This window comes from Varanus komodoensis, unplaced genomic scaffold, assembly GCF_004798865.1.
Source record: "Varanus komodoensis strain SLA01 unplaced genomic scaffold, ASM479886v1 scaffold21, whole genome shotgun sequence".
NCBI lineage: Eukaryota > Metazoa > Chordata > Lepidosauria > Squamata > Varanidae > Varanus > Varanus komodoensis.
In genome coordinates, this window is record NW_025335589.1 from 17,998,963 (window position 1) to 18,023,482 (window position 24,520).

At 38.1% G+C, this 24,520-nt stretch overlaps 1 protein-coding gene across 3 annotated transcripts; it reads right to left on the reverse strand.

Annotated features, from left to right (window-relative positions):
* Nucleotides 1–244: 244 nt before the first annotated feature.
* LOC123023750 (15-hydroxyprostaglandin dehydrogenase [NAD(+)]-like) lies at nt 245–24,432 on the reverse strand. 3 transcript variants are annotated; one of them, XM_044430745.1, is made up of 7 exons: nt 24,071–24,431; nt 22,941–23,064; nt 20,981–21,087; nt 11,945–12,041; nt 5,377–5,453; nt 4,032–4,195; nt 245–1,063 (listed from the first exon to the last, which is right to left on the reverse strand). In XM_044430745.1, exons 1-7 carry the CDS (start codon nt 24,161–24,163, stop codon nt 925–927), a joined length of 801 nt encoding a protein of 266 aa, XP_044286680.1. In that variant the 5' UTR covers nt 24,164–24,431; the 3' UTR covers nt 245–924. The 3 variants fall into 3 exon arrangements, 2 of the variants coding, with proteins under 2 accessions (XP_044286680.1, XP_044286682.1); XR_006414784.1 differs by lacking the exon at nt 245–1,063 and adding an exon at nt 11,480–11,579 and having other exon boundaries at nt 4,156–4,195; nt 24,071–24,432; XM_044430747.1 differs by lacking the exons at nt 11,945–12,041; nt 20,981–21,087 and having other exon boundaries at nt 24,071–24,432.
* Between the last annotated feature and the right edge of the window lie 88 nt (nt 24,433–24,520).

Below are 24,520 nucleotides of genomic sequence, written 5' to 3' on the forward strand. Positions count from 1 at the left end.
AGATTTAAAATTATTGTTCCCAAGTTTTATCTATACTACAATATCATTGATTTGATTATTCTATAGAGGGAAAATGTAACCAATGGTCTAACATTTCCCAATTCAATGTGTTTCTTACATACTTACCAAGTAAGACATTAATTTTGTCTGTTGTTACTGTTTAGACTTGTAAGAATATCATAAAGTATACAAAAAGAACAGCCTCTAAACTGATAATGAAATAATTAAGTTAAATAGTCTCAGCCATATTCAAACAGTAATATTTACTTAGGAAAAAGGAACAGAATAAAACTGGGTCTGGATGCTTGGTATAAATTCTACTGAAAGAATTAACTCCAATACCTTTGTAATTATATACAATGTTTATCCTATAGCTAAGAACAATATTTTAAAATTCCTTTTTCCATTAATACTATTATTGTTGCATATAATATAATTATAAATGTCTAACCACATTCTTAGTCGATGTTCTAATTAAGCAAAATGTGGCCCAAGGCCTGGAAGTATGCAGTGCCACCCAAGTCAATATTTCAGATTAACCCACGAGTTCCAGAAATACATGGTGCTACTCCTCTTATCCTAAAATCTACAAGTGTGTTTTGCAACAAAATTAATAAAACATTTATAACTTAGTTCAGATGTATTTTGCTGCAAATAAAACTAGGTAATATTCAAATAATTTTACAGCAATTGAAATGCCATCTGGTATAAAAATAATTAAAAATAATATTAATTTTCTAATATAAAATCATATATAATTTGCAATATAATTAGTCCTTCACATAAAGAATATTAACAGACACATTTAAAACTCAGGTGAACTATTAATATTAACCAGTATTTTCTTATTATTTAACAATTCATACCAGTGTAGTTTCAGGGAAATGAATAATATTTTCCCTCAAAACAGTTCTGCAAGTGTATTTATAAGTGCTTTGCCTGAAATGGTGGTGGAACATATTTGTGAAAATGAATCCCTTCGTTTGTTGTAATCTTCATAACTTCTCCATTTAATGTATCATCTTCAAGGATTTTTATCAATCCTTCAGCAATTAGCGATGGGCTATAAATGAATTTAAACAACAATCAGATATGGTTCAATACATATGTGTAGAACTTACCTTTAAATCTATGTACAATTAAAGTGGGCATAGAAGCATAAAAAGGCTGCAGAATTGTACAAAGCTAAAAAAACTTGAGACCCACTGGTATCAAGGAGACTTGGAACCAATTCATTTGCATGCCTATTCTTGGCAATACAATAGTAGATACATAAATGCCTGGTTTGCACCAGTAAAACAAGCTATGGTGGCTTTTTAAAATGGGTGGTGCATGCCAGCGTGTACCAGGCACCATGAATTTAATTATCCTCCTGCGCATGACTTGTTGTGTCATCCAAACCCAGGGGGCATGCTTGATTCAAAAACCTAAATAACTCTTGTTATGTTGTTCTGTTGTTTGAGATTTAGGTCATCTGATCAGTTGAGGGTTGTTTCTCCAGAAACTTAAATGAGTTCAGAAGCCATGGCAATCACCCCTGGGTGGGTAATTGTGCTAATAGTGTTAGCATTGATTTAAACAAACATCACAACTTTAAACCATGGTGGCTTCTTTGATTGTGTAAACTGGGACAATGCTGTTAATTACTTAGTAGTTTTAACAATTTGTCAGCATTCAGCAAGGATGAAGAAAGTGATTAATCAATATGTTGCATACTGACTGTACTGTAAGTATAGACAACTGAAGACCCATTTAGACTCCCAAATACTTCCCATCTAGCCAAGGAATCTCCAACACCTAGTATACAAATTAGTTGATTCTTCTACATTCAGTAAGATGGAGGCAGAAGTTTGTGGCATGCCTTGTACAGTGGTACCTTGGCTCACAAACTTAATCTGTTCCACGACTCTGGTTGCTACCCGAATTGGTCATGAGCCAAGTCAAATTTCCCCATAAGGTTCAATGTATGTAGGGTTAATCCATTCTGTAAATATTTTTTTTTAATCACAGGGAAGACAGGCACGATCACGGGCGCGCTTGTGCAGGGAAGATGGTGCGATCATGAGCGCGCTCGGGAGGGAGATGGGCACAATCGCGGCCATCTCTCCCCCTTGAGCAAGGCCACGATCGCACCCGACTTCTCTGCACAAATGTGACCACGATCATGGCCATCCCCCGGAGCACGACTGTGATCGCGCCTGTGCAGGGAAGACGGTGTGATTGCAATCATCAACCGATGTGGAGTTTGCGACCTGAGTCAAAATTTTTCTGAAATTTCTGTTTGCAACCCGATTTGGTCTTGAACTGAAGTGTTCGTGAGCCAAAGTACCACTGTACTGTAAACAGAAGCAGAGCATAATGAAACAGCCCTCCTAATTATGTACTTTACCTGCTGACCTTTGAAATATAAGCATAAGGTTCTTTAACTTTCTCCTACCTAGAAGCTCTGTCAGAAAGCTTTCTGTTTGCTGTAGCTACCTCTGCAATGAGCATGGAGAAGAGAGGCACACTGAAAGGTTTTAAGCATGCATTTAATGAAAACTTTCTTTCTGGGATCTTGCAGACTACAGCTTTATTAAAGGATCCCTTGCAAGAATGAGAGCCTGGAATGAGGCCTATAAATTTTCTTTTGTGCTTTGCCAGTCATCAGCACAGACCAACAGTTACTGTGTATGTCCTCTTCTATATATTATGGGGATCTGAAGCAACTGAAACTACTCACCATGGGTAAGTGATTGGCACTTATATCAACCAACCTTTTGGAACTGTGGGATCATTTGGGAATTTGAGAAATTGTTGCAGATGCCACAAAATCCCCAACTGATAGACTGCCTATTTGGTATCTACCTGTTGCACCTAAGGATGTTAGGCTTCGTCTTATTCAGCAAAAATGTTTGTTTTCTCTTCTGAACATTGCAACCTTTCATAGGGTACTATCTAATTCAAATAATTGCTGGAGGTGAACTGCAGCCAGTGATTCTTTGAAAAATATGTTTTATCAGAAGTAGTTCTTTCTCATTTTCCCCTAAGTAACAATATTAAACAAATACATCAACACTTCTGCAAGCACTGTGAAGAAGACATTGGAAGTGCTTACAGGTTACATGCTGAAGATTTTCACTTTCTGAAATTTTCCCTTGGTATCTGCCCAAAGTTTGTGAAGATCTTGCCATTAGCACGTTCCTCCTCCATGCTATTCAGTCCCTTTACTCCTCTCAATCTTTTATAATGATACTGCTTTTCAAGTAAGCATTTCAAAACAGGAATGGAAAATCCATCTGAACCAGGAATAGTCCAGTCAACAGATAAAGATTTGTACTTTGAAGTAGAGAAGTCTAAAACAGGAGTGGGGACATGAATAGGCAACACTGTACCAACATGCTGCTTTCTTTAGGAAGAAAATGTAAGCCTAAAATGAGTAGTTTGGGGGAAGTTTGTGATTAAGGAGAGATAACCCATGGTCCATTTTGTGTGGATTTGAAAAAAATCATAGCTGTCAATAAAATTTTGTCTGGTGTCCTGATTGCCATAGGGAGATCAAAGGTTCATCATTCTCTCAAACAATGAACTTAGCTGGTAGAATGCCAGTCAGTTTTGAAGCAAAACAGGGTCATACAAAAATAAACAGTGGTTTCTATATATCCTTGGGAATATATATGTATATATGTATACTTGCCAGCAGATACAGATATAAATACATTTTTAAGACTAAAAGCTTCTACCTGACAAGAAACTGTGAGCTTATGGAATGGTGAGAAAAAAAGAGTGTGTTTAGGGTTTAAAGAAACCAAATGTCAGGCAAGCAGTGGTTTCAATAGCTAGAAAGTTGTTTGGGATCCTTTAATAAAGCTGTAGCCTGTTTGATCCTAATCACTGAGGTCTTCCTCTTTATTCTCTTTCTCTAGGGTCACCATTATGCAGTTTAAGTGCTTGGGGTATAGGTGAATATTTCATTATTTGCATTCAACTAAAGACATCAGGTATTTAGCAGTAGTAGTATGTACAAGTAGTATTATGAGTACTTTACTCACTCCAGTATACCATAGAATTTCATCATTTCTTTGATTTCTTCTTTGTACACTGAATATTGGCCCATGTTTTCTTCCTTGTCAACTGATTGAAGAATTGGTGTGTTGACAAATCCAGGACAGATTGTATTTATTCTTACATCATAGTTTCCTGCTGTAGCGGCCATCTACAAAAAGGTCAGATATGTTAAGTGTTGTGGTAAAGCACATGTCTTCTATATAAGGAGTCCTATGTTCAATTTTTGGTGTCTTCACTTAAGAGGGTCAGAATGTAGATGATGCGAAAGATCCAGAAAGCCACTGCTATTCAGATTAGACAATATTGACCTAAATGGATAAATCGCTTGACGTAATATAAAGGCTTCTCTACTTGCAGGGTTTAACCCAGAGCTGGTTAAAGGCTGCTTCTTCCATTTTGTTGTGGAACTGAGTTTTCTTGAGTTCTCTGAGTTGTGCCTAATGGCCAGTTGTAAAAGGTCTAACAATATGGGGCCTATGGTAATTCATGCTTTCTTATTTTTAAAAATTAGCTGCAAGCAAATCTTCAAATTTGTAGGCCAAATCTTCCCTATGTGTAATTAGCAGTTTATTGTTATTTATTTAATTTGCTTTCAACTTTTCTACCAAAAAGATGGTAATCGAGACAAATTATTGACATAATTAAAGCTGATAGAAATTTTATAAGTTAATTATATTAAAATACAATAAAACCATTTTAAATCTACCTCTTCATTTTACACCTGATTTTGGGAAGAAAAGGGAAATTGATAGAAATGCACATTTTGCCCTGCTTGCATGTCTCCTGAAGTCGCCTGCCTTCTCAGAGCACAGTAATCACTCCAGCCTGGTTCACTGGTAGAGGCAAGTGAATAGGGAAGACAGATCAGATATGTCATATTGCCTTCTGCTTATTTCTCAGTTGACTTACTGATAAATCTAGTTGCTTCTCACTGATATAATTATTTGTTTGTCAGTTTGTTAATACAATATCTATTTAAGACAGGCAAATTTATAATAGTATTCACGAAATTACAAATCAGCTGACCACTGCCACAAAAGGGTTAGCACATTCTTTGTGGATATATTCTGTTGCTAATTTAGGTGCCTTTCTTAGTACTCATTTCAGCTTATCTAATTCATCAGGGAGACTTTCAAATATTCAGATAGTTAGATTCTAAAGAAGCTGTATGATGTTTATTGTAAAGTACATAGTTGCTTTTAATAGCTGAAATCTAGGTAACTGAGGTGCAGAGAAGAACGCAGCTACTTTGCATGTTGAGAGAAAGAAAAACAGGAAAGTGATTTTGTTAGGAGGAAAATTATGAGATTTTCAGCTGTTCATACTCACAGCTATTGAACGTGTAAATCCAACTACCCCATGCTTTGAAGCAGAGTATACTGGTTGGTGAGCAGCAGGCATAAGTCCTTTAAAAATGGAATGAAAAAGGGTCACAAGTCTTCATTAAAATGAACCTAAGTTGTGGTATAGAATGCATGTGAACACAAAAGGATGAGAACTTGTATAGGTATACTTTTATAACTTCATTATTATTATTACTGCTTTGAAGTTTGATTGAAATAATGCAAGGTGGAGAGAAGTAATATTACTATTTATATCATTAGCTGGTTTTTTCAGTTGATTGGAAGCTCAAAGCAACACAGAAAACAGTTTAAAATTTCCAGCACACACACCAAAACTGACAAGAGTGACAGCAGAGGGTGGACATTGCTTCCTATCAGGAGCACAAGTCATGATTCTTCACAAAATTTCTCAATATACGTTTGCAGGTATTGCAAAGATGCACAAAAAAGGTGGTTTGTGCTTCAGGGAAACAATTCACTACAATGTGTCAATGGGTGGCAACACAGAGTGTCCAGCTGTAATCAAAGAGTCTGTATTAAGTGTCTCTAAGAGTCCTAAATGACTGCCAAATTAGAAGGAGGATGCTACAAGAAACAGAATAGTGCTGTGCATACATAGTATATATAATGTTGATTTTATATTGTAATGGCTGCCCAGAGAGCAAGTTGCTAATGGGCAGCATTTAAACACATTGACTAATTAAAAATAAAATAAATTCTGGATAGGGACTGAGAAAAAATGTAAGCAAATGTAAGCACAATAGTCCTGTCTGCCTCCCCATCCCCCCCACTGTCAAGAATGCACTGGGAAGATGTTTTATTTGTGGTTTTCCTTGAGTACTCTCTCTTCCCAAAATATCATCACCCTCCATCATTAAATTGACAGAACATTTAATGGAGTACACATATAGAAAAGTTTCTTCATGAATAAAATTAAAAGCTTTTTATTTGCATATTTTCCAGTAGGTCTGGTGGAATGTGCATTCTCTGGCAGATATGCACCACCTCCAAGAAACATTTTGTGTCTAGTTCACATGTCCACTGCAAGACATGCTGTCTGGTGTCTAAAGTTATGCAATTGGTTCTCTTCCCATCCACAAAGGAAAAGAAGGGCATGATAACAGCCATTTTATTCTATTTATCAGCTGTGTAGCGATCGCTAGGGAGGAAAGGTTTAACAATTCTCTATTATCCAATCCTAATGAAAATTATTCCCTATCCCAACTGCTGTAAACCTTACAGAAAGCTACTAGTCTCTCTGCCCATCAGATATTGCTCTGCAGTGGGGAACAACAGAGCACCAGGGGAAAGGAAGCTGTGTTGCAGATACTGTTAATGTTTATCTGCAGTCCTTTTTCCTTCCCCCGTTTCCTACCAATCCACTGAAAAGGGAGGCATCTATTCCACTGCTCAGCTGTGTGTATGGATGAATGGGTGGCAAGGGAAGGTACAAATCCACTCAAACACATACAAATCCACATGCCATATGTGCTGGATGGATGGAGGTAGTGTGTATGTGTGCACACAGGTGTGTAAGTAAAAAAGAAAATAATCACCACCTGTCTCTCTCTCTATATATATATTTCTCTCTACCCCCCTCCATACCCCAACTCACACATGATACAGTGCATGCTCTGTATGCATACTCACACATAGTTCTTACATAGCCTTCCATCCATTCATAATGCTGATCAGTGGAGAAAGAGGGAAAGCATATTGATATACAAACTTCAGTCAACATATGTCCCTTCCATCACTCCTTTTGGAGAGTATTTATACTGGCCAGGAAATATATACAACTAAGATTGGGGGTGTGTTCTTCATGAAATGTGGTTATTACATACATTAAGCATCATGAACAGCTTTTATGCACATCAGCTATTGAATTCTTACTACTTTCAGTGGACCTAGTGAAAGTGCAAGTGGGTCCTGCCAGGGTACTGAAGCTCCAGCTCCTGAGGATGTTGGTGTTGTTTCTGGTAAATATAGATAGGATCAAATTGTATATGTGTAAATTTGCATGACTACTGTTATTTGTGCCAGAGTTAGTATCTATGGTCTGCATGAAAGTGAGGATTTCAACTGAAAGTATAATGTAGAAAGTGTTAACAGATTGGCAAGTCCAATTTGCTTCCTTTCTTATGTTGGTGCTAGCTTATTAAGTATAACTGCTTGGCTGAAGTAAGCCCTATTCACTTTTCTGTGGCTTGCACTATAAGTGCTTTGGCATCTGTATGGGGTTTTGCTTTGTTTTTTACTGGTATAACTTCCCTTGTTTACTTGAACTGGAAATAATAATGTCTAATGGACACATACTTTCAAGCTATGAACAACTCATTCCGCAAGTTGCAGGAAACTGAATTATAAGACAGATTGTAAGTCCATAGCCTCTCATTATCAGCAATGCTACCACACTGCATATGTAAAAGTGCTATCCTATACTTGGCAACTCAAAAGTAAATTCCATTATTTTAATGAGGTTTATTTCTAGGTAAATATGAATATGCCTGCAGTCTAAGACTACATGCAATACCATTTGTACATTAAAACATCTTTAAAAAAAGCTAGTTGTTTTCTTTAAACTATAGATCTTCATAAACTATTGTTAAGATAGATGAGAGTGGCTGGATTGGCATCCAATGATGCATTCTATCTCTATCTAAAAATATGTAACCCAAGAATCAAAGCACACCCTGTTGCAAAATAAAATGGATAAAAAACTTCATAACTTGAATGTAAAGCTTTCTACAAGAATTCTAGGGTAATTTGGGTCAAAATAAACTTTTTACCATTAGATGAGAGGAAATGGAAGAACTGTTGACCAGAATATCATTGAAATTACTTGGCAGAAATTGCTGCCAAATAAACTTTAACAGGAAACAGTAAGGCCTCCTGCTTTCAAGGAAAGTAAATATTCTAACACATATTGCATTGGGCAGTGCAAGACACTGCAAAAACAGGCATCCTAGGATCTCTTAAGTTTCCTTCAGATGTAGACACTACCTGATACTTGCTGTCAGACAGAAACTACCTGCAGAGAATGTTTGCACTAAAATCAGAGCAATTTTTGTTGGTATGTTGGAGGAATGTAAGGACAAGGATTCATGCCATCTATATACATGTTCTTTCTTTTAATTCTTTAATTTCCAATTATTATTTTTGGTATGATATTCCTTTGCAATGGCCTTTGAGTTGTACAGTAAACATGTGCTGATAATGCTGAACCCTTGCTCTTCTGGCATAATACATGTATGGTTGCTCTGTTAATAATGTATTGATGGTATAGTCAAGCATATCCACTAATTGTAACAAGCAGAATACTTTAAAAATGACAGTTTTAAAAGTGTTACAAATTTTAATATTTTAAAAATATGTATATCCTAATCTCAGATTAAAGTGAGAACACATGTTAAAATACACAGAAGATTCTAATATTGTAAATATTTATTTGGGTGTGCTAAATTTTATTTGTTAAGAAAAAAACCATCATGCATTTCTTATCATTTTTAAACGAAACATTAATAAGTTCTCATTTTTGTTCTATAAAATACAGTGGAGTAGTGTGTTTGTGCCAGATAAATTAGTTCTGGCCAGTAGTTCTGTAATTCTGCATTCTCTTTTTTGGTGATATAACTTTTTGTGGATAAATTCAACAAGTGTCTAGAAGCCCAGCTAACAAATTCCACTGAAACTTCTATACAGGTACATGATCATATCATTTTAACAAGGGAAGGATCTTGACTAGAGCCCATTCTGATCATAAGGGTACACGGCTTGCTATTTATCACTATCATAGTTGGGGCACATGCTAATGAATACAGCGTAATTGAAAATGTGAGCCTGTGTCACACACAAATAAAAATGCAACAAAAGTAGGAATTATAAAAGGGGATATGTGCAGAATTATTTTTAATAATCCATTACTTAGGCATATGTGTGAATGAACTTTAAAACACTTTTAAAAAATGACTTTTTAAAAGGCTGCCCCTTTTGCCATATCACAAAAATCACGGAGAGGAGAGGCAAAGAGGAGGCTGTGCAGCTACTTGCTGTCTTCCTTCCATAGGATTAAGTCAGCAGGAGTAACACCCGCCCCTCCAGCTCTGTTCCCTTATACCTAAAAGGAGCCCTGAAGTCAAAGCGGTTTACTTGTGGGCAGGGCCTTTGAAGATAATGTGAGTTACTTCTGAATGGACATGCTGGTTGTTTCCTCAGGCAAGAAGAAAAAGAAGACCATCTGGAAGGCTTGAAAAGACATTGCAGACCTTATTTTCTTCAAGGACAGGGAAGGAAAGAGGAAAGCAGCATTGAATTTACAAGTCAGAGAGAGAGAGAGAGAGGGGGGGGGAGGGGGGAGGGAGGGAGGAAGAAAACAACTGAAGGATCTCATTCTGCTGTTCTTTTTGCCAACCCAAGACCCAACAGGACACTACTTCCTCTCCATCAACCTACTGAAGCTACTCCTCCTGACTCCAGAACAGTACTACTAGTTTAGCATATAATGATAACACACGCTGAGGGAAAAACACAATATATAAAAGTTGTGATATAACTAGTATGAAGAAATCCAAGAAATACTGGGAGAAATAATGTGAGGAAGACAGGTAGGCTGTCATGTGACATGCCAGTGAATCAGGTGTTACAATGCTCATAAAAATGCCTGGTGTAGATTGCCCCAAGGCAACCTGAGAAGAAAAGTAGTAAGGTACGTTTGTGAGTGTACACCATATGATAGTTTATGTATGTATGTCATACCACAGGTTTTAATGTATATTTAAGTGGCTTTATATATATATTAAGGTGTTGCAAAGTAACATTGGTGGCATCTCTGCAGTAAATTATGAATTAAACAAAGGTAAGTTTCTATTTTAGAGATACAATTTACATTTTTTCCAGTTTTCCAGTCTGGTACCAATGTATATTGATTTTTTTCTGCCTTTAGTTGACTTACAGCATTCATTCATTGAGTCAATATTTACTAAATGTTTTAAAATTATCTTCTGCTGAGCTACATCATATTCCTTACCTTCAGCTTCATCTACAACTTCATCTTGAAAAGAATATATGCCATTTAGTCTCCAAGAAGCATTGACCTGATCTACAATGGTCAGCAGTGGGTTGGAAGTTATGATACTGAATATGCATTAACCAGATTTATTTTCCTTATAAACCCTACTGTAACATAGATGTAAAATAAATCTCAGAAGCATAGGGCAGGGTGCAAATTTCCCACCCTGCAGATGGCCAAGACCATATCTTCATTTTTGTTAACTAAAATGTTAATTCCACCTTAATTTCGCATCAAATTGTTCCACCTCAGTCAAGGAATTATAGATTAAACATAGCATATTCTGTTATCCCAAACCACTTATAGATAAGAGTCTTCCATGCCACCGTATTTCTCACCATAGTCTCTTAGAGCCAACTATTGACGGCAACCTTCTGTGCTAGCAAGAGACTCTCAGCCTTGTTTTCTGACTCTGGAACATTTATCTTTAGTATCTTTTGTTGCTCTCTCACACACATGCATGTGTACACACACTTATTTCAGTGTTGCACTAAAGGACACAATGAGTAATTGGTAAGTATCCTCATAAATACACCTTGGGTGATATCCAGCATCACATTAGCAAGACTGTGTAACCTTTTGCACAGAAAAAAGAAAGAAAAAAATCTGACAGTTTACTTTAGTTAGGGCCAGGCAGGGGTGTGTGGTCCAAAACAGGCAGAAGTCATGTTACAGAATTCAGGCTGCAATGATCAGAGAGGCTGAAGGCAGATGCAGAGGCAGTATAAGATTCATAGCAACAAACAAATGACAGTGATCCAGAAACAGTTTAAGCCAGGCAAAGATCAAGATTTAAAGCTCAGTAGAGGATTAGGGATCAGAAGACTGAGGAACAAGCTCTAAGGCCTGGACTTTTTTAGGCCTGTTATGCTAGTATCAGCTTTTGCAGTTAGCCGATGGACATTCAAGGATGGCACTCTTGAAACCCAGAGTTCCGTCTACCAGGAAACAGAGTGCTAATGGAACAGGAAATTAAGATGCCAGAGTTTTGCTAGTGGCAGTTATGGTCGTCTCCACCTACCTCCCCACTAACAAGAGGCTCCATGCAGGCACCAAGCTCATGTGTGATGCACAGAGACCATGAAGAGGATTCTTTCCTGTGTTTCAGCACTCTCACCAGCCTATGATGTGGAGTGGGAAGAACAAAATGCTGATGGGATGGTGAAACAGCATTGACAACTATGTAGAATGGGGGAGGGCAAAATGTTGTAGCACCCCAGCTATGAAATGTACTCTTCATACCTATTCACTCAGCAGTTTTCTTCATTTCTTTGAGACATCAGGTGAAAAGTTGTTTCCTCAAAACCTTCGATAAATCTGAATTACTGCAGCATGTAATTAATCTGTTGTGATGCTGTTGTTTGACATTAGATGGATGTAATGTTTGAGTTGATTTTCCTATAGTGCTTTATTGAAGCTTCTTGGGCTTCTATCTTGGAAAAGGTTATAACATTTAAAATAAAGTTTTTTTAAATGATCTTCTTACCTGCTAATGATGCTACGTTGACAATAACTCCTCCAGTGCCTCCATTTTCTTTTTTCATGTAATCTAGGCCAAGATATGTTCCTCTAATCACTGACATCTGATATAGAAAATAAAAAGGAAGTCTCACACCTAGTACTGTCTCAGTTTGAGATAAGTCTATTAATTTTTTTTTCTTTTAGAGCACATCTTGAACCTGTCTTGAATGCTATGGTTGTTCTGTTTTGTATTTTCCATACATCTTTAAGTTATATTCCATGTGCTCCTCTTCTGAAACTTGATTTTGCTCTGACTGAGCTCTTTTAATGTCTCTTGTTTTTAACACATATGTGTGACATGCTAGATTTTCATCTTGCTAATATATGCTTGAACCTTTGTAGTGTTTGCCAAACTAACTGTAAAAGTATGTCACAAAGTTCAGGTTACCATACACTAGCAGTAGAAAATTCTTGCCAGTTTCACCTCTTTAGTCAAAGGACATTTTCACACTTCTTACACAAGTGCGGAAACATTTCACCTGTCCATGACTGATTCCATTTTAGGAAAATTGTTTTGCACTATGTGCAAAGGCTACAAAAGAAGGAATTAAATTGGCATGTTTTCTTCTCTCTGCAATTTTGAAAAATTCACTTTTGTTCTCAGATGTGGAACAGGGAACATGATTGCAGAGCACCTTCACAATACAAGGAAAACTGGCAAAGAGGGTATCAAATCCTGATGAATTTCATATGTACTGGGAAGACATTTTCTGACCTTGGGAAAAAGCAGATTGAAAGCTGTCAGTTTCACCACTGGAATTTGTAACTATCATGTTAGGATAAATAATGCATAGTGTTGAACTTTCCAGCACCTGGATAAACAAACTGTTGTGCAAGTGAGCAAAAATGGGGTAAACATACAGGTTGGTGTTTGGAAATTCCACTTATATTCAAGTCACTGCATTTACATGGCTATCTGCACCATGAGGGGTCAAAAAAGTTCATGCAACTTATTCCTAAGCAAATACATTTCTCTAACTTGGATATTATAGCTTTTTCTATGGTAATCATAACCATCTATGCCTATTTCTAGGGAGTGGGAATAGTTGCCAGTGGCAATAGGTCACAAAAATCAATGAATGGAAATGCAGGCAAATGAAAAGATAAAGCAGAGGTATAGCTGTGTGAGTGCTGCCCAGCACAGTGTACAAGTTAGGTGAAATGGTCGTCATTCCTAAGAAATCACAAGGGTGTTTCTACATGGAGCAATCCCAGTTAGCAATCAGAAGCTGTTCCATTTTTTGTTTAATAATTTTTTGCATTAAGGAAAAAGATAGAAAAAGAGGTAAGAAAACATGGGAGGCTCATGAATAGAAGTCACTGGCATCTGGTGTACGCTTTTCCCAAACTTCCATGAATTGAGCAGACTGATGCAGCCATTAAAGCCTCATCTGAAAGCACACCAAAGTTTTGATTTTTACAACACTCTGGTGACCTTCAAGAGCCAAATAGATTGTTTGTGTCAATACAACACAATGGCCGACTGAGTAGTTAGGAAGAAACATTCTGTGATAGCAAATTCATTCCTAATGCTAATATTGGCAGAAGTGTTTGCACTTTGGCAGTTATATGTTGTGGATTACTAATGAAATTGTTCCGGTGACCATTTTGGATAGTTTTAACAATAGTTCAGCTATAATCTGTCTTTAAAAGTTTTAGGTATCCAAGTAAAGGAAGGCAGTTCATTTGTGCCTCTTCTTTATTTGTGGCATCTTGAATGGTGATTCCAAGGAGAAAGCTGCAGTATAGTCATGTACCTGCAGTTTGTGTATCCAATGGATTATTAAATTTAAGATGAATTATTCAATATAAGGTCAAGGGCCTTGTGTTCCATTACAAGTGCAAATAAGCATCAATATATGTACAAGTAGAAGTTAGAACATACTGTGAAATTAATCTCCCATGGTAATACGTAAGACTTAGCAAGCTTCTAACTTCCATTTGGTTTGTGGGTAGTGAATCATCATGAAGAGCCATGGTTTCTGCTAATTTGGGTTCTGCTAATATCTTATTTTGAAAAAAATATATGCAAAGTAGGGTGTATTATTAATCAACTAACTGGTTAACATTATCCTTGCTGAGCAACAGTTCATTAATTCAGTTAATATACAGTCTCCAATATTTTGAGGTTCTGCAGGTTTACTGGCATGGCTGGTGGGTTTTGCCATTTTTGAATGACAAGCTAGCTGGATAGTCAAGAGGGCTTGCAGAAGCTTTGAACAGTGCCACATTATGATTGTCCTGAATTTGTTCTGCAAAACTGGTAGCAAATAAAACAGGCCATCATTTACATGGAACCCATGACCTAGAACTTCAAATGGCACTCTGAAATACTTCTGCAGGTCCCCCCCCCCCCAATTGCTAATTGCAGCTCTTCCGCCAGGGTTCCTCAATGGGAGAGTTAATCCCTCTTTACTTCCAACATGCTGTATCCCAACAGAAATGTTCTACCCTCTGCACTTTACTGAAAAATAAATAAATCCCACAGCATAATGCAAGACACACAGTTAATACAGTGTGTTGCTGCACTTCATGTCAGCTAAAACTGATTTTAAAAACACAGGATGTTATGCCCACATCATGTGCGATCTCTGATGCCTTTGCTGCGTACTCTGAAATCTGCTTTGTACATTCCAATGAAATGGTAACAGGAAGCATGAGTGATTCAGTGTTCCTCTTCAGTCACTTCTGGATATTGTATCTGTCCTTCTCCCTCCCCCTCCCCTCTAGGTCTTCTACTACTTCAAGCAAGTCTTTCAAATATTTCTATTTAGAGCACAGTAGACTTTCCTGATAGTTCTTTTCAGTTCCACTTTCTTTACTGGAAACTTCTAGACCTACATTATCTTTTTCTTAAGGTCCAGGGTTAACTGTAGTTTGTTCAAAAACAGGCTTGTCGTACTATGAATGCAGGTATGAAAATGAGTATCACATTTCCCAGCAGGCTGGTCCTTTCATGATACAGTAGCAGTTATAAAGGAACACAGCTTGCCAACAGCTTGTGGCATTCACCTTCAAAAGAAAACATCAAGAGATGTTGACTCTGGTGTCTGTTCATCTGAAACTGAAGCCACCCGTCAGCTGCCCTGAAACTCAAGCAGATACCCTTTGCTTTAGCAACACTCTGCTCTTGATTATTCTCCCCTTTCCAGCCTGCACCCTTGGATGTATCCCTCTGTGCCTTTCCACTGTCAAGGATAAAACTGCTATCTTGCTTCAGCCCGAATATCTGCACATTCCTGAGTATGAATCTTTGAACAATCCCTCAACAGCTTTACTCAGAGCTGTGTTGACGGTATGCTGATGACGCACAGCTCTATTTCTTCTTTTCATCATTAGCAGGTGAAGCTTCAGATGAACCAGTGCTGGGCTGCAACGATGGACTGGATGAAGACTAATAAACTGAAGTTCAATCCAGACAAGACTGAGATAGTTAGTTGATGGTTCTTAGACCAGGGATTCCACATGTTCTTGATGAAGTTGCACTTCCCTTCACAGCTTGGAAGTACTCATTGAGTCACCTTTCTCACTTGAGATCCAGGTGGTGTCAGTGGCATAAAATACATTCTATGAGCTTTGGTTGGTGGCCCAACTTTGCCCCTATCTGGAGAGGGACTGCCTGTTTTCAGTAATCACTAAAACTAGATTACTGCAATGTGTTCTACAGGGGGCTACCCTTGAAGACTGTTCAGAAGCTGTAGCTTGTGGAAAATGTGGCAGCCAGATTAATAACAGGGACCATTAATGGTTACATGTTTAGACCATGCTATGTGTTTAGACCGGTGGCTACCCTGCCTATACAGGTAGTTTGCGGGTTAGGAACAACTTGTACTTATGAAGGTGTGTTCTGTCATAAACCTTATATGAATATCTCTCACAAAAACCCACGAATATCTCTAAAGAACTGCACAACACATTTGATGATGTGTCATCAGTGGCTGCATAGGTCCCTAGAGATAGCCACCAAAACCCATTTCCCTAGATCAAATGTTTTCACCTTCTCCACCAAGGTCTTCAATGCCTCAGACACTATGTTTGTTCCCTCTTCCACATAAGCCTTGTGTTCCATCAGAAACTGAAAATGGAAGCTCAACAAATGCTCAAGCAGTTTTGCCACTGTACACTGTTCCATTGAGACTAATTTGCCATGCATTAAAGTGTTTGGAATATAATAAGCAGGCACTGCACTATATTGCCCTAGCAGTCCATTATCAGAAAACTTTGGAAGATAATGAGGGCCTGGTAGGTCACTTTTAAAAATCCAGGTTATTTTCTGTTGGACTTGTATTAAAATTAAAGATGGACAGACAATGAAGCTCAAACATATACTGAGCCAGGCATAAAAGGCAAGTTACAACTAATTTTTTGATACTGTATTTCTCCACACATACGTACATACAGATTCCCTTCCTCTTTCTTTTCAGTACCTGTAGTTACTTTATTATTCTGTATTATTATCATTGTTATAATGTTGTGTTTAAGATGTTTTAGTGATATGAAAGTATTTCTTAAATGTTTTGTATGCATAGAAGGGTAAAATAAATATATTTACGAAGACAAACATTTGACTTACATGATTCAGCATACATACAGATTTGCCAAGGACATTCTCAGGAATTGAACTTTTCTGTAACCCAGGATCTACCTGCATGCTTCCAAGCTCAATTACTTACAAAGCCCTACACAGCTTGAGACCACAGTACTTAATGGAATGTAGTACTGGGTTACTCAGTACTCTCTCAACTGCAACTTGACACCATGCTGTGATCTAGATTTGTGGTCTGCCTCGGACTGCCACCACCAAGGGAAGCTTAATCTACGGCAAACATGAGAAGGGCACCCCTAGCCTGCACCGCTGCCCTCAGCCCCGGTAATGGGATAAGCTCTCTGCTGAGGCTCACCTGGTGCCAACTGTAATCTCTTTAACCTCAGGTTGGTTTTAATTTTGGCTTTTAAATTTTGTATTGTATCTTTATAGATTTTGTTATCTAGAATTACATTATATTTTATATGCCACTGTAAACTGCCCAGAGAGCTTAGGCTATTGGGTAGTCTGGAATGATAGTGATGATGACAACGATGATAACTTACTGCAATATATTCCAAAATTATGAATTAAAATGACAATAAAACTGTATAAAAATGAATATTGGTTGAAGAAGAAGAGTCAATTTAAAAGGCAATGGCAAGGATTGTAACTTTACTCTTGTTCACAGAAGCATCCAGTGAAGAGTTCTGCTCATATAAGTGTGGTGTAGTGGTTAAGAGTGTCGGACTGGAACTCAGGCAACCTTGGTTCTAGTCCCTGCTCAGCTATGGAGCTCACTGGGTGATTTTGGCCCAGTCACAGACTCTCTGCCCAAAGCATATCATAGGATTGTTGTTATGAGAGTAAGACTGAGAAGGGCAGGAGAATTATTGTAAGCCACCTTGAGTTCTTTGGAAGGAAAAAAAGGTGGAATATAAATATAATAAATATCAGAAAAGGTGACTTGCAATACTCCCTTCTCAAGCCCTTTGTTGCCCTCCAAATCTACTCTCTAGGGTTGCAGAACCTTCTGGAATAGCAGCAAGAGACTGCATGGGGAGGGGAAATTATCTCCCACCACCACTTCTACCACCTGAGGTCCTAATCAGGAATGAGAGGACACCTTTTTCTCACAAACACATTAGAATCTAACTCAGTGATTTGCTTTCACCAGACTGATTTTAAATCCTTCTATATGATCACATTTTGTTTCAGTGTGATGCTCATGAGACCTGAACATAGCTTAGGAACTTGCAGCAGTGTTTGCCTTATTGTTGGTAAGGAGTTTATTTAATAGAAATAACAGGTATAAAAATGGGAGCAATTATGTTTTTGTCTACTAGTTGACTGATGTATACCTGAACAACAGTATGCAATAAAAGTTTGACTCTTTTTAAAAATGCCCTTAAGCATTTCATTTTTACTGGCAGTTGATTAGGATTATATACCTTTTATAAATGAAAAAAGAGACTGCATTAGTCACAACAGAGATTCAGTTAAGAGGCAAGAATTATTACATAAAAATATCAAAAGTTACTGTCTTGATCATGAAAATATTTGAATATGGTATAAATATTGGAAAGAATAACTCACTTTAGTGAGCTTATGTTCTACAACACTTTTAGTGCAAATAAGTTTTTTCAGTATAACCTTGTACTGCCAGTACTAATACTGTTGTTACATATGAAGAACTGACTGTTTAATCAGTCTGTTTTTCAAACATTTCACCTTTGTTTATTCTGCTTTTTCTTTTGCTACCCTACAGAAATTAATACCATTTCCCTACTCTTCCAGTTCCTTTGCAAAAGCTTATAAAAACAAAATATAAGCTATAGAACATTCTAATCTAAGGACTACACCCTCTTCTTTGTTTGTTCACGTTCAGAGTTGTGTACTATACTGGTTAATGGCTTTGTACTTTAAACTCTTGGACTATCATCCTGGGTTATATTTTTAATTTGAAATATACTTTGTATATATGAGATATAAATAAATAAGTAGTAGCAGTTTTGCATGACCTGTGGAGAATTTTTCTGTGTGTGTTGCATATGAAGCTAGAAAAGAAGACAAAAAGGAAAGGGAGAACTGTTAACTGAACTCTTCAGGAGTTTCTGTTCCTCCTCAGCTTTCAGTGGATGTTCGCAATGCCTTTTGGCAATGCTGGCCTCCATTCAATTAGCCATCACTTGATTAATAGTGTCAGTTATGACACTATTAACTGTCATAATAGTGAACATTCAAATCCCCTGATTGAGAAAGATTGGCAAATTCTGTTCCATGACATAGGAAGTGAAGAGGGATCACTAGTATCTAAAGAACATTGGTGGGGCCCCTTCTCATACTAGCACCAATGGCTTATTTAGAGAGCTGCTGAAATCCCTGCATAGATCGCATGCCACCTTCCTTCATGCCATGAGTTGAGAGGTACTGTAGAGGTGAAAAGGCGAAGGGGACGGCAGAGGATGAGGTGGCTAGATGGAGTCACTGGGGCAGTGGGTGTGAGCTTGGGTGGATTCCGAGGGATGATGGACAGGAGAGCCTGGAGGAATGTTGTCCATGGGGTTGTGATGGGTCACTCACGACTAAACAACAACTGTAGAGGTGGCCACACTCTGTACTCTAAAGCATGAAGTAATTCAGAAACAAGGAATACTGAGGTTAATTGGGTTCCCTATAGTTCCCTTCAATCTCCTTGAAGATTGAAGAGATGTTTGATTCTTTCCTCCAACATACATGCTGGTAATTGGAAAACAGTGATTTAGTTACCCTGGTTTCTTATAACCAGGATGGGGAATTGAGAGGTGTTTGACAGAAAGTAGTTTCCCCTCCTGATTCTTCTTTTTTTTGTGTGGGCTTCTGAGGCTTAAAGCCTGATATTTCTGACTCCGGCTTTAAACCTTCAAGTATTCAGAAGCAGCAGAACAATCCCGTGCACCTCCAGAAGCCTGAGGGGTTCCTCTTCTTTGGATGGGACTTAAACTTTATATTTGTCCTTGCCCTCTCAGAAAGAGAAAACATATGTATTTGCTGTCTGATCCCCTCTCCCACTGACTAAAAATAATTTGCATGTTTTCCATTCTGCTTAAGCCTGAAATCTTCTGCATGTGTTTCTGGAAATAAGCCGTTAACCTGCTGGTCTTACATTTGAGTAAACATGCCAGAGTTGTCTCTTGCATGAGAATAAACAAGCAAGAGGAAGATTAAAATCATGATGCATTTTAGTCATTGATTTCAAAGAAAAAAATGAAATATATGTGCTGCATAAGAGCACCATGAGATGAAATATAATATCTTCAGGTTTTTAATTGCTTTAACTGTGCAGCTATTTTTAATTCCTGGGGCGACTTATTTTGTGTTACATTCTAAGCTGCAATCCTAAACAAATAATGGAATCCTACACAAGCTCATTCAAAGGCAAATCCTACTGTGTCAGTTTGGTTCACTCTTTTAAGAAAATGTTTAGGATTGAAGCTTTTCTTGGAAGCAAGTCACAATGAATTTAATGGGACAATAACATTCTCAGGATCATGCAACATTTTCCCAATGAACTACTTACTACACAACTAGGTGGTGGTACTAGGCTGTAGGAGTATAACACACACAGAGAAGAAAATAATTTCACTTTCAGAAATAGTAATGCATTTTTCCCATGATGACCTGCTTCTCAAAATGTTCTTAAAAATTAGAAGTGAAACTAATTAGAAGTGAAACATTGTTGTGGAAGCACTAGCAGACAACTGTGTGTAAGAAATGAAAAGTGCACAATGAATTCCTAATGTAGGAAATTGAATTTAAACAGCAAAAACAGCATAAAAATCTGCTATACATGTTTCCATGGACACGTTGGCCTCAACATAACTTACTTCAGCAGAAGCAGCCAGCAAAAATTGGATTCTGATACCCAGACATTCACCCACACTATTCCCTTGAGTCTAGGGATAAAGAAACTTTAGGATAGAAAAAGCTGACAAGTTCTCAATATATTTAGTATAATCATAGCTACTCCTAGAAAGTGATACTATATTCACTTATATGGTAATAAATTACATTGAATTTAATGGGGCTTAATTTTGAGTAGGCAAATATAGGATGTCACTTTCTGCTATATTAGGCTGATATGAGAGGAAAATCTAACTCAATAGATTGAGTTTCTATTCCTCCTGGTTCAGGGAAGATGTGCAGTTTAGATAAATCAATGATTATTCAAGAAGCCTAGCTTCAAGGAAAAGATCCACTTGTAAGGAATGCTTGTTATTAATCCTGTTCATACTTGGCTGGGAGTCTACTGAACCCAGGATTTACCTCTAAAGTAAGTATAGGATTATGCTGTATGGTTCTTAAGCACTTATCTCAAAACATAAAGTATAACTTTCTTCCAGTAAATTCTTAAATATTACCCATATTTCTCCTTTTAGAAAACACAAGTCCTTTAATAATGTGCTATGTAAACATTAAACACATAATTAAACTTACCAAGTTAATTTGTACTGTGATTTCCCAGTTTTTCTCATTATTCACACCAGCATTGTTAACTACAATATCCAGCTTTCCAAAATGCTGAACAGTCTTCTTAAATGTTTCTGTAGGCAAATTAGGAATGTAGCAGGGGTACAAAGAGAAACTTTCCTTATTTCTATACAATTTAATGCGCTAGAATAATGGAAATAATTCAAACTAAAATATGAAATTTATTAAAAGTATATACATAGGATTATACTCATGTATATAATCTCACTTTTAAATTAAGTATAGGTGTTTTCTGTTGGAAACTTCTTATTAACAGAATGGATAAATGACTCGATATTAAAATCCAGTACTGAAATACTCAAAAGTAAGCCTTACTGAGGTCAGTGTGACTTACTTCCAGGTTAAGTAATTTCAGCAAAACACACTTTCAACGCTAAGATTAAGCTGGTTTGTCTTTGTTACCATTGTATGCAACTATTCTTGCTCTTCTAAAATACTTCATGTGGCCTTTGAGAGGTCAGGCCGTACTTGCATAGGTTGCAGGCTAACTTTGTTTCTGTCAAAGGCCTACCTAGGAGTACTGCTTGCAAACATATTTTGAAATGAGGCAGTGAAACTTTTTTCATATTTATACAGGGGATCAGATAAATTCCATTTTAATTGCTCTTGGAAAAATGGACTTTGATTAACTGGACTTCTATTAGGTGAAAAACAACCATTGAGAAATGACTACTAAGGTTATGTACAGTGAGACAGTTGTCAGTCAGGGAAGGAGGAAGTCTGTTGGTTGTGTGGGTTATGTGAAAGAAGGAAAGTAGAGGAAAAAGTGAATAGCTCAGTGAATTTTAAGCTATTTATTCTCAAGGTGGTGACCATATCTGGCTGGTAAAGATCTATAATAGGGAGAAGTAGCTGTGTTATGCTAGGAATGTGCCCTAAGATCTTACACCCCCCTCCATGAACAAAATATTCCTTTAATAAATCAACTTATGTAAAAATATTCTAAAAAGATTGATTATGGTGGGAAAAGGCCACTGAGGCATAGTAGCATGGAGTTTTGTATGTCATGAAATATAAGTAACTTTTTTTAGAAAAATAAGAAAACCTATAGGTGGAATTGTTCAAAAGAGTAGTTTCTCACAAGTAATAAGTCTGGGAGCAGGTTTCTCATAGGTTGCAGCTAAATGTGGAATAAATTCCCCTTGTGCATCATTTTGCAAGCATTGAGGAGCTGTATTATCTTTAAAAATGAAAAGCTGTTGTTAGTTGAAATTAACTAGCCTCCAAATGGGGTTCCTGATTTTTTCTGAACACATAATAAACTATACCTCTTTGCTTCTCACATTATATTTTCACTCCTCATGGTGTCTAGCTTATCCTGAATATTTACTTCAAAAGTTTACAACTTGATTGCTTTCTGAGTAAAAGATAAAGCTTATCCTTTAAGTTCATTCTTCGTACCATCAGCCACAGTTGTGCAGGTCTTATTATTCCCTCTCTGATGTTAAAGATGTTAGTCTCTAAGGAGATAATGGGGGGATAATTCTTCCCCCCCCCCCTTAACATGGTAGTTTGTATAGGGGCAATGAATGATGGCTTGGTTGTGTGGTTGCCTGTAACCCTCTGAACTTCTAAACGGCCAAGTCTGCATAACTACTAGAATTTATACTTTCAGAAATGCGGGAGTCAGCTCTTGTATATTTATTTGACTGTACAGTTGTAAATATAACTTGAAACCTGCATGACACCCAGTAGACTCTTATTCCAAATCCTACTGTGGGGCTGATGGTATCAATGGGTATCCTGATACATGCTAACTTGCATGCCTCCACAAAGGGTCATCACCACTCCACCTATGCCTTTCCCCTCCTCTATGCTGGGAAAATCATGGAGTTTCCTTTTCCTATACTAGCTGAGTACCTAGATTCATGTATGTTGAAATGGTAAACAGCAAATAACCCTCTACCTTTCAGTTCTTCTTCCTTTGAAACATCACAAGGGATGAAAATGGTCATCTGTTCATCAAACTGCTTGTCAAAGCCTTCTTTGCTTGCCTTACCTACTTCCACATTTATATCCACAAGAGCTACCTGTATGAAAAGAGATCATGATCAATCCAGACCCATAAAATTATGTTCCCAGAGTGATATATGAGAGTAAAGAAATAATCACTATATCAATCTTATAAAGGAACAAGATAGGAAAGGCTTTAGAAAGTGAAAATAAGGCAGAGTATCTCTATTTGGGCATAGAGAGAACTTTGCATGAAATAATGTGCCAAAAACACATATGTGTTATATGTATTGTTTGGGTATGATAGAACCAACTGAACTACTTTTAAGTCACACTGATATCACAGGGAACATTAAGCATGTGCTTACTTCTTCCCATTTAATCAATGGGGACTTAAGAGTTACCAAAATTTAATAGTGCAATCCTTTGCACTCTGAAGTCAGTCCCACTATGACCAGTGGGTCTTACTTCCTATTCAGCGTGGTTACGGCTGCACTGAGAGGTGGGGGCAAAATAAGAGGAAAAAAAGAGCATTTCTTAAAAAGTAAGTCCTATTGAAATTAGTGGGAGTTATTTCTGAGTAAACATGCATGAGATCATGCTGTAAATTATCTATATTGGTGTTTCTATAAGATACACGTATGCATCCATCCACATACCTGCCCCACTTTCATACCACCGAAAGATGCATACATAATACCAGGCTATTTTCCATCCCGATGCATGAATGTACATATGAATGTTGTGAAATGGTACTTCTGAATACAGACATATATGAATATGCACATTCCTAAATGCACGTGCGTTTACCCGCGCATATGCTCCATCCTTTGAAAGTGGCATAATTCTACACACATGCACACGCACGCACGCACGGCACCCAGCGCTGCGCAGTGCATCGTAAATTGGGGGCAAGGGAGACAAGCCAGAAGCTTCGAGTCGCAGCGGGAGCAAAGTGAAGGAGCCAGGTTGGCCCTCCCGGCGCAGGGCAAGGCTTCTGGCAGCCCCTCGAGGCGCGCGTGAGGTAGGCGACGAGCGAGCAACGCCGGCGACCTGGACAGGGACCCCCCCGCCCCCACTTACCTTGCAGCCCCTTTCCAGCAGCACTTGGACGAAGGCTTTGCCTATGCCCTGCGCTGCCCCAGTCACCAGAGCCACTTTGCCCTTCAGGTGCATGCTAGCGCTTTATTTCTGGCCGACGGGAGCGCGCTCGCCCGCTCGCTCTAGTCCCCTGTCACTCTGGCCGCCTCTCCTCAGGCATCGGGGGATTAATTGGCACTCGCCGCTGGTTTTACTCTCTCCGGCGCGTCACATTTTCTTTTAGCGTTTGCAAGAGGAGCACCTCTGAGGTAATCGAGAAACGCACTCGCAGGAGCGAACTTGGTGTCACCTGCGCCGAAGTTGCCTCCCGCCCTTTGTCCCTCCCCTCCTCCACCCACGGCACGGCGCTCGCTTCCCCCTGCTGGGCTGGCTGACGTGCGCCGCTGACACTTGGTTGCTGCCAGAGCGCGTCCATCAGCGCCTCCGGGAGCG

Coding starts and splice junctions, on each gene's coding strand:
- LOC123023750 (XM_044430745.1), bottom strand. CDS start 24,163: ATGCACCTGAAGGGCAAAGTGGCTCTGGTGACTGGGGCAGCGCAGGGC. Junction 23,065..24,070: donor TGCTGGAAAGGGGCTGCAAG/GTAAGTGGGGGC, acceptor CTTTTCATACAG/GTAGCTCTTGTGGATATAAA. Junction 1,064..4,031: donor AAATTCTATGGTATACTGGA/GTGAGTAAAGTA, acceptor ATTCATTTATAG/CCCATCGCTAATTGCTGAAG.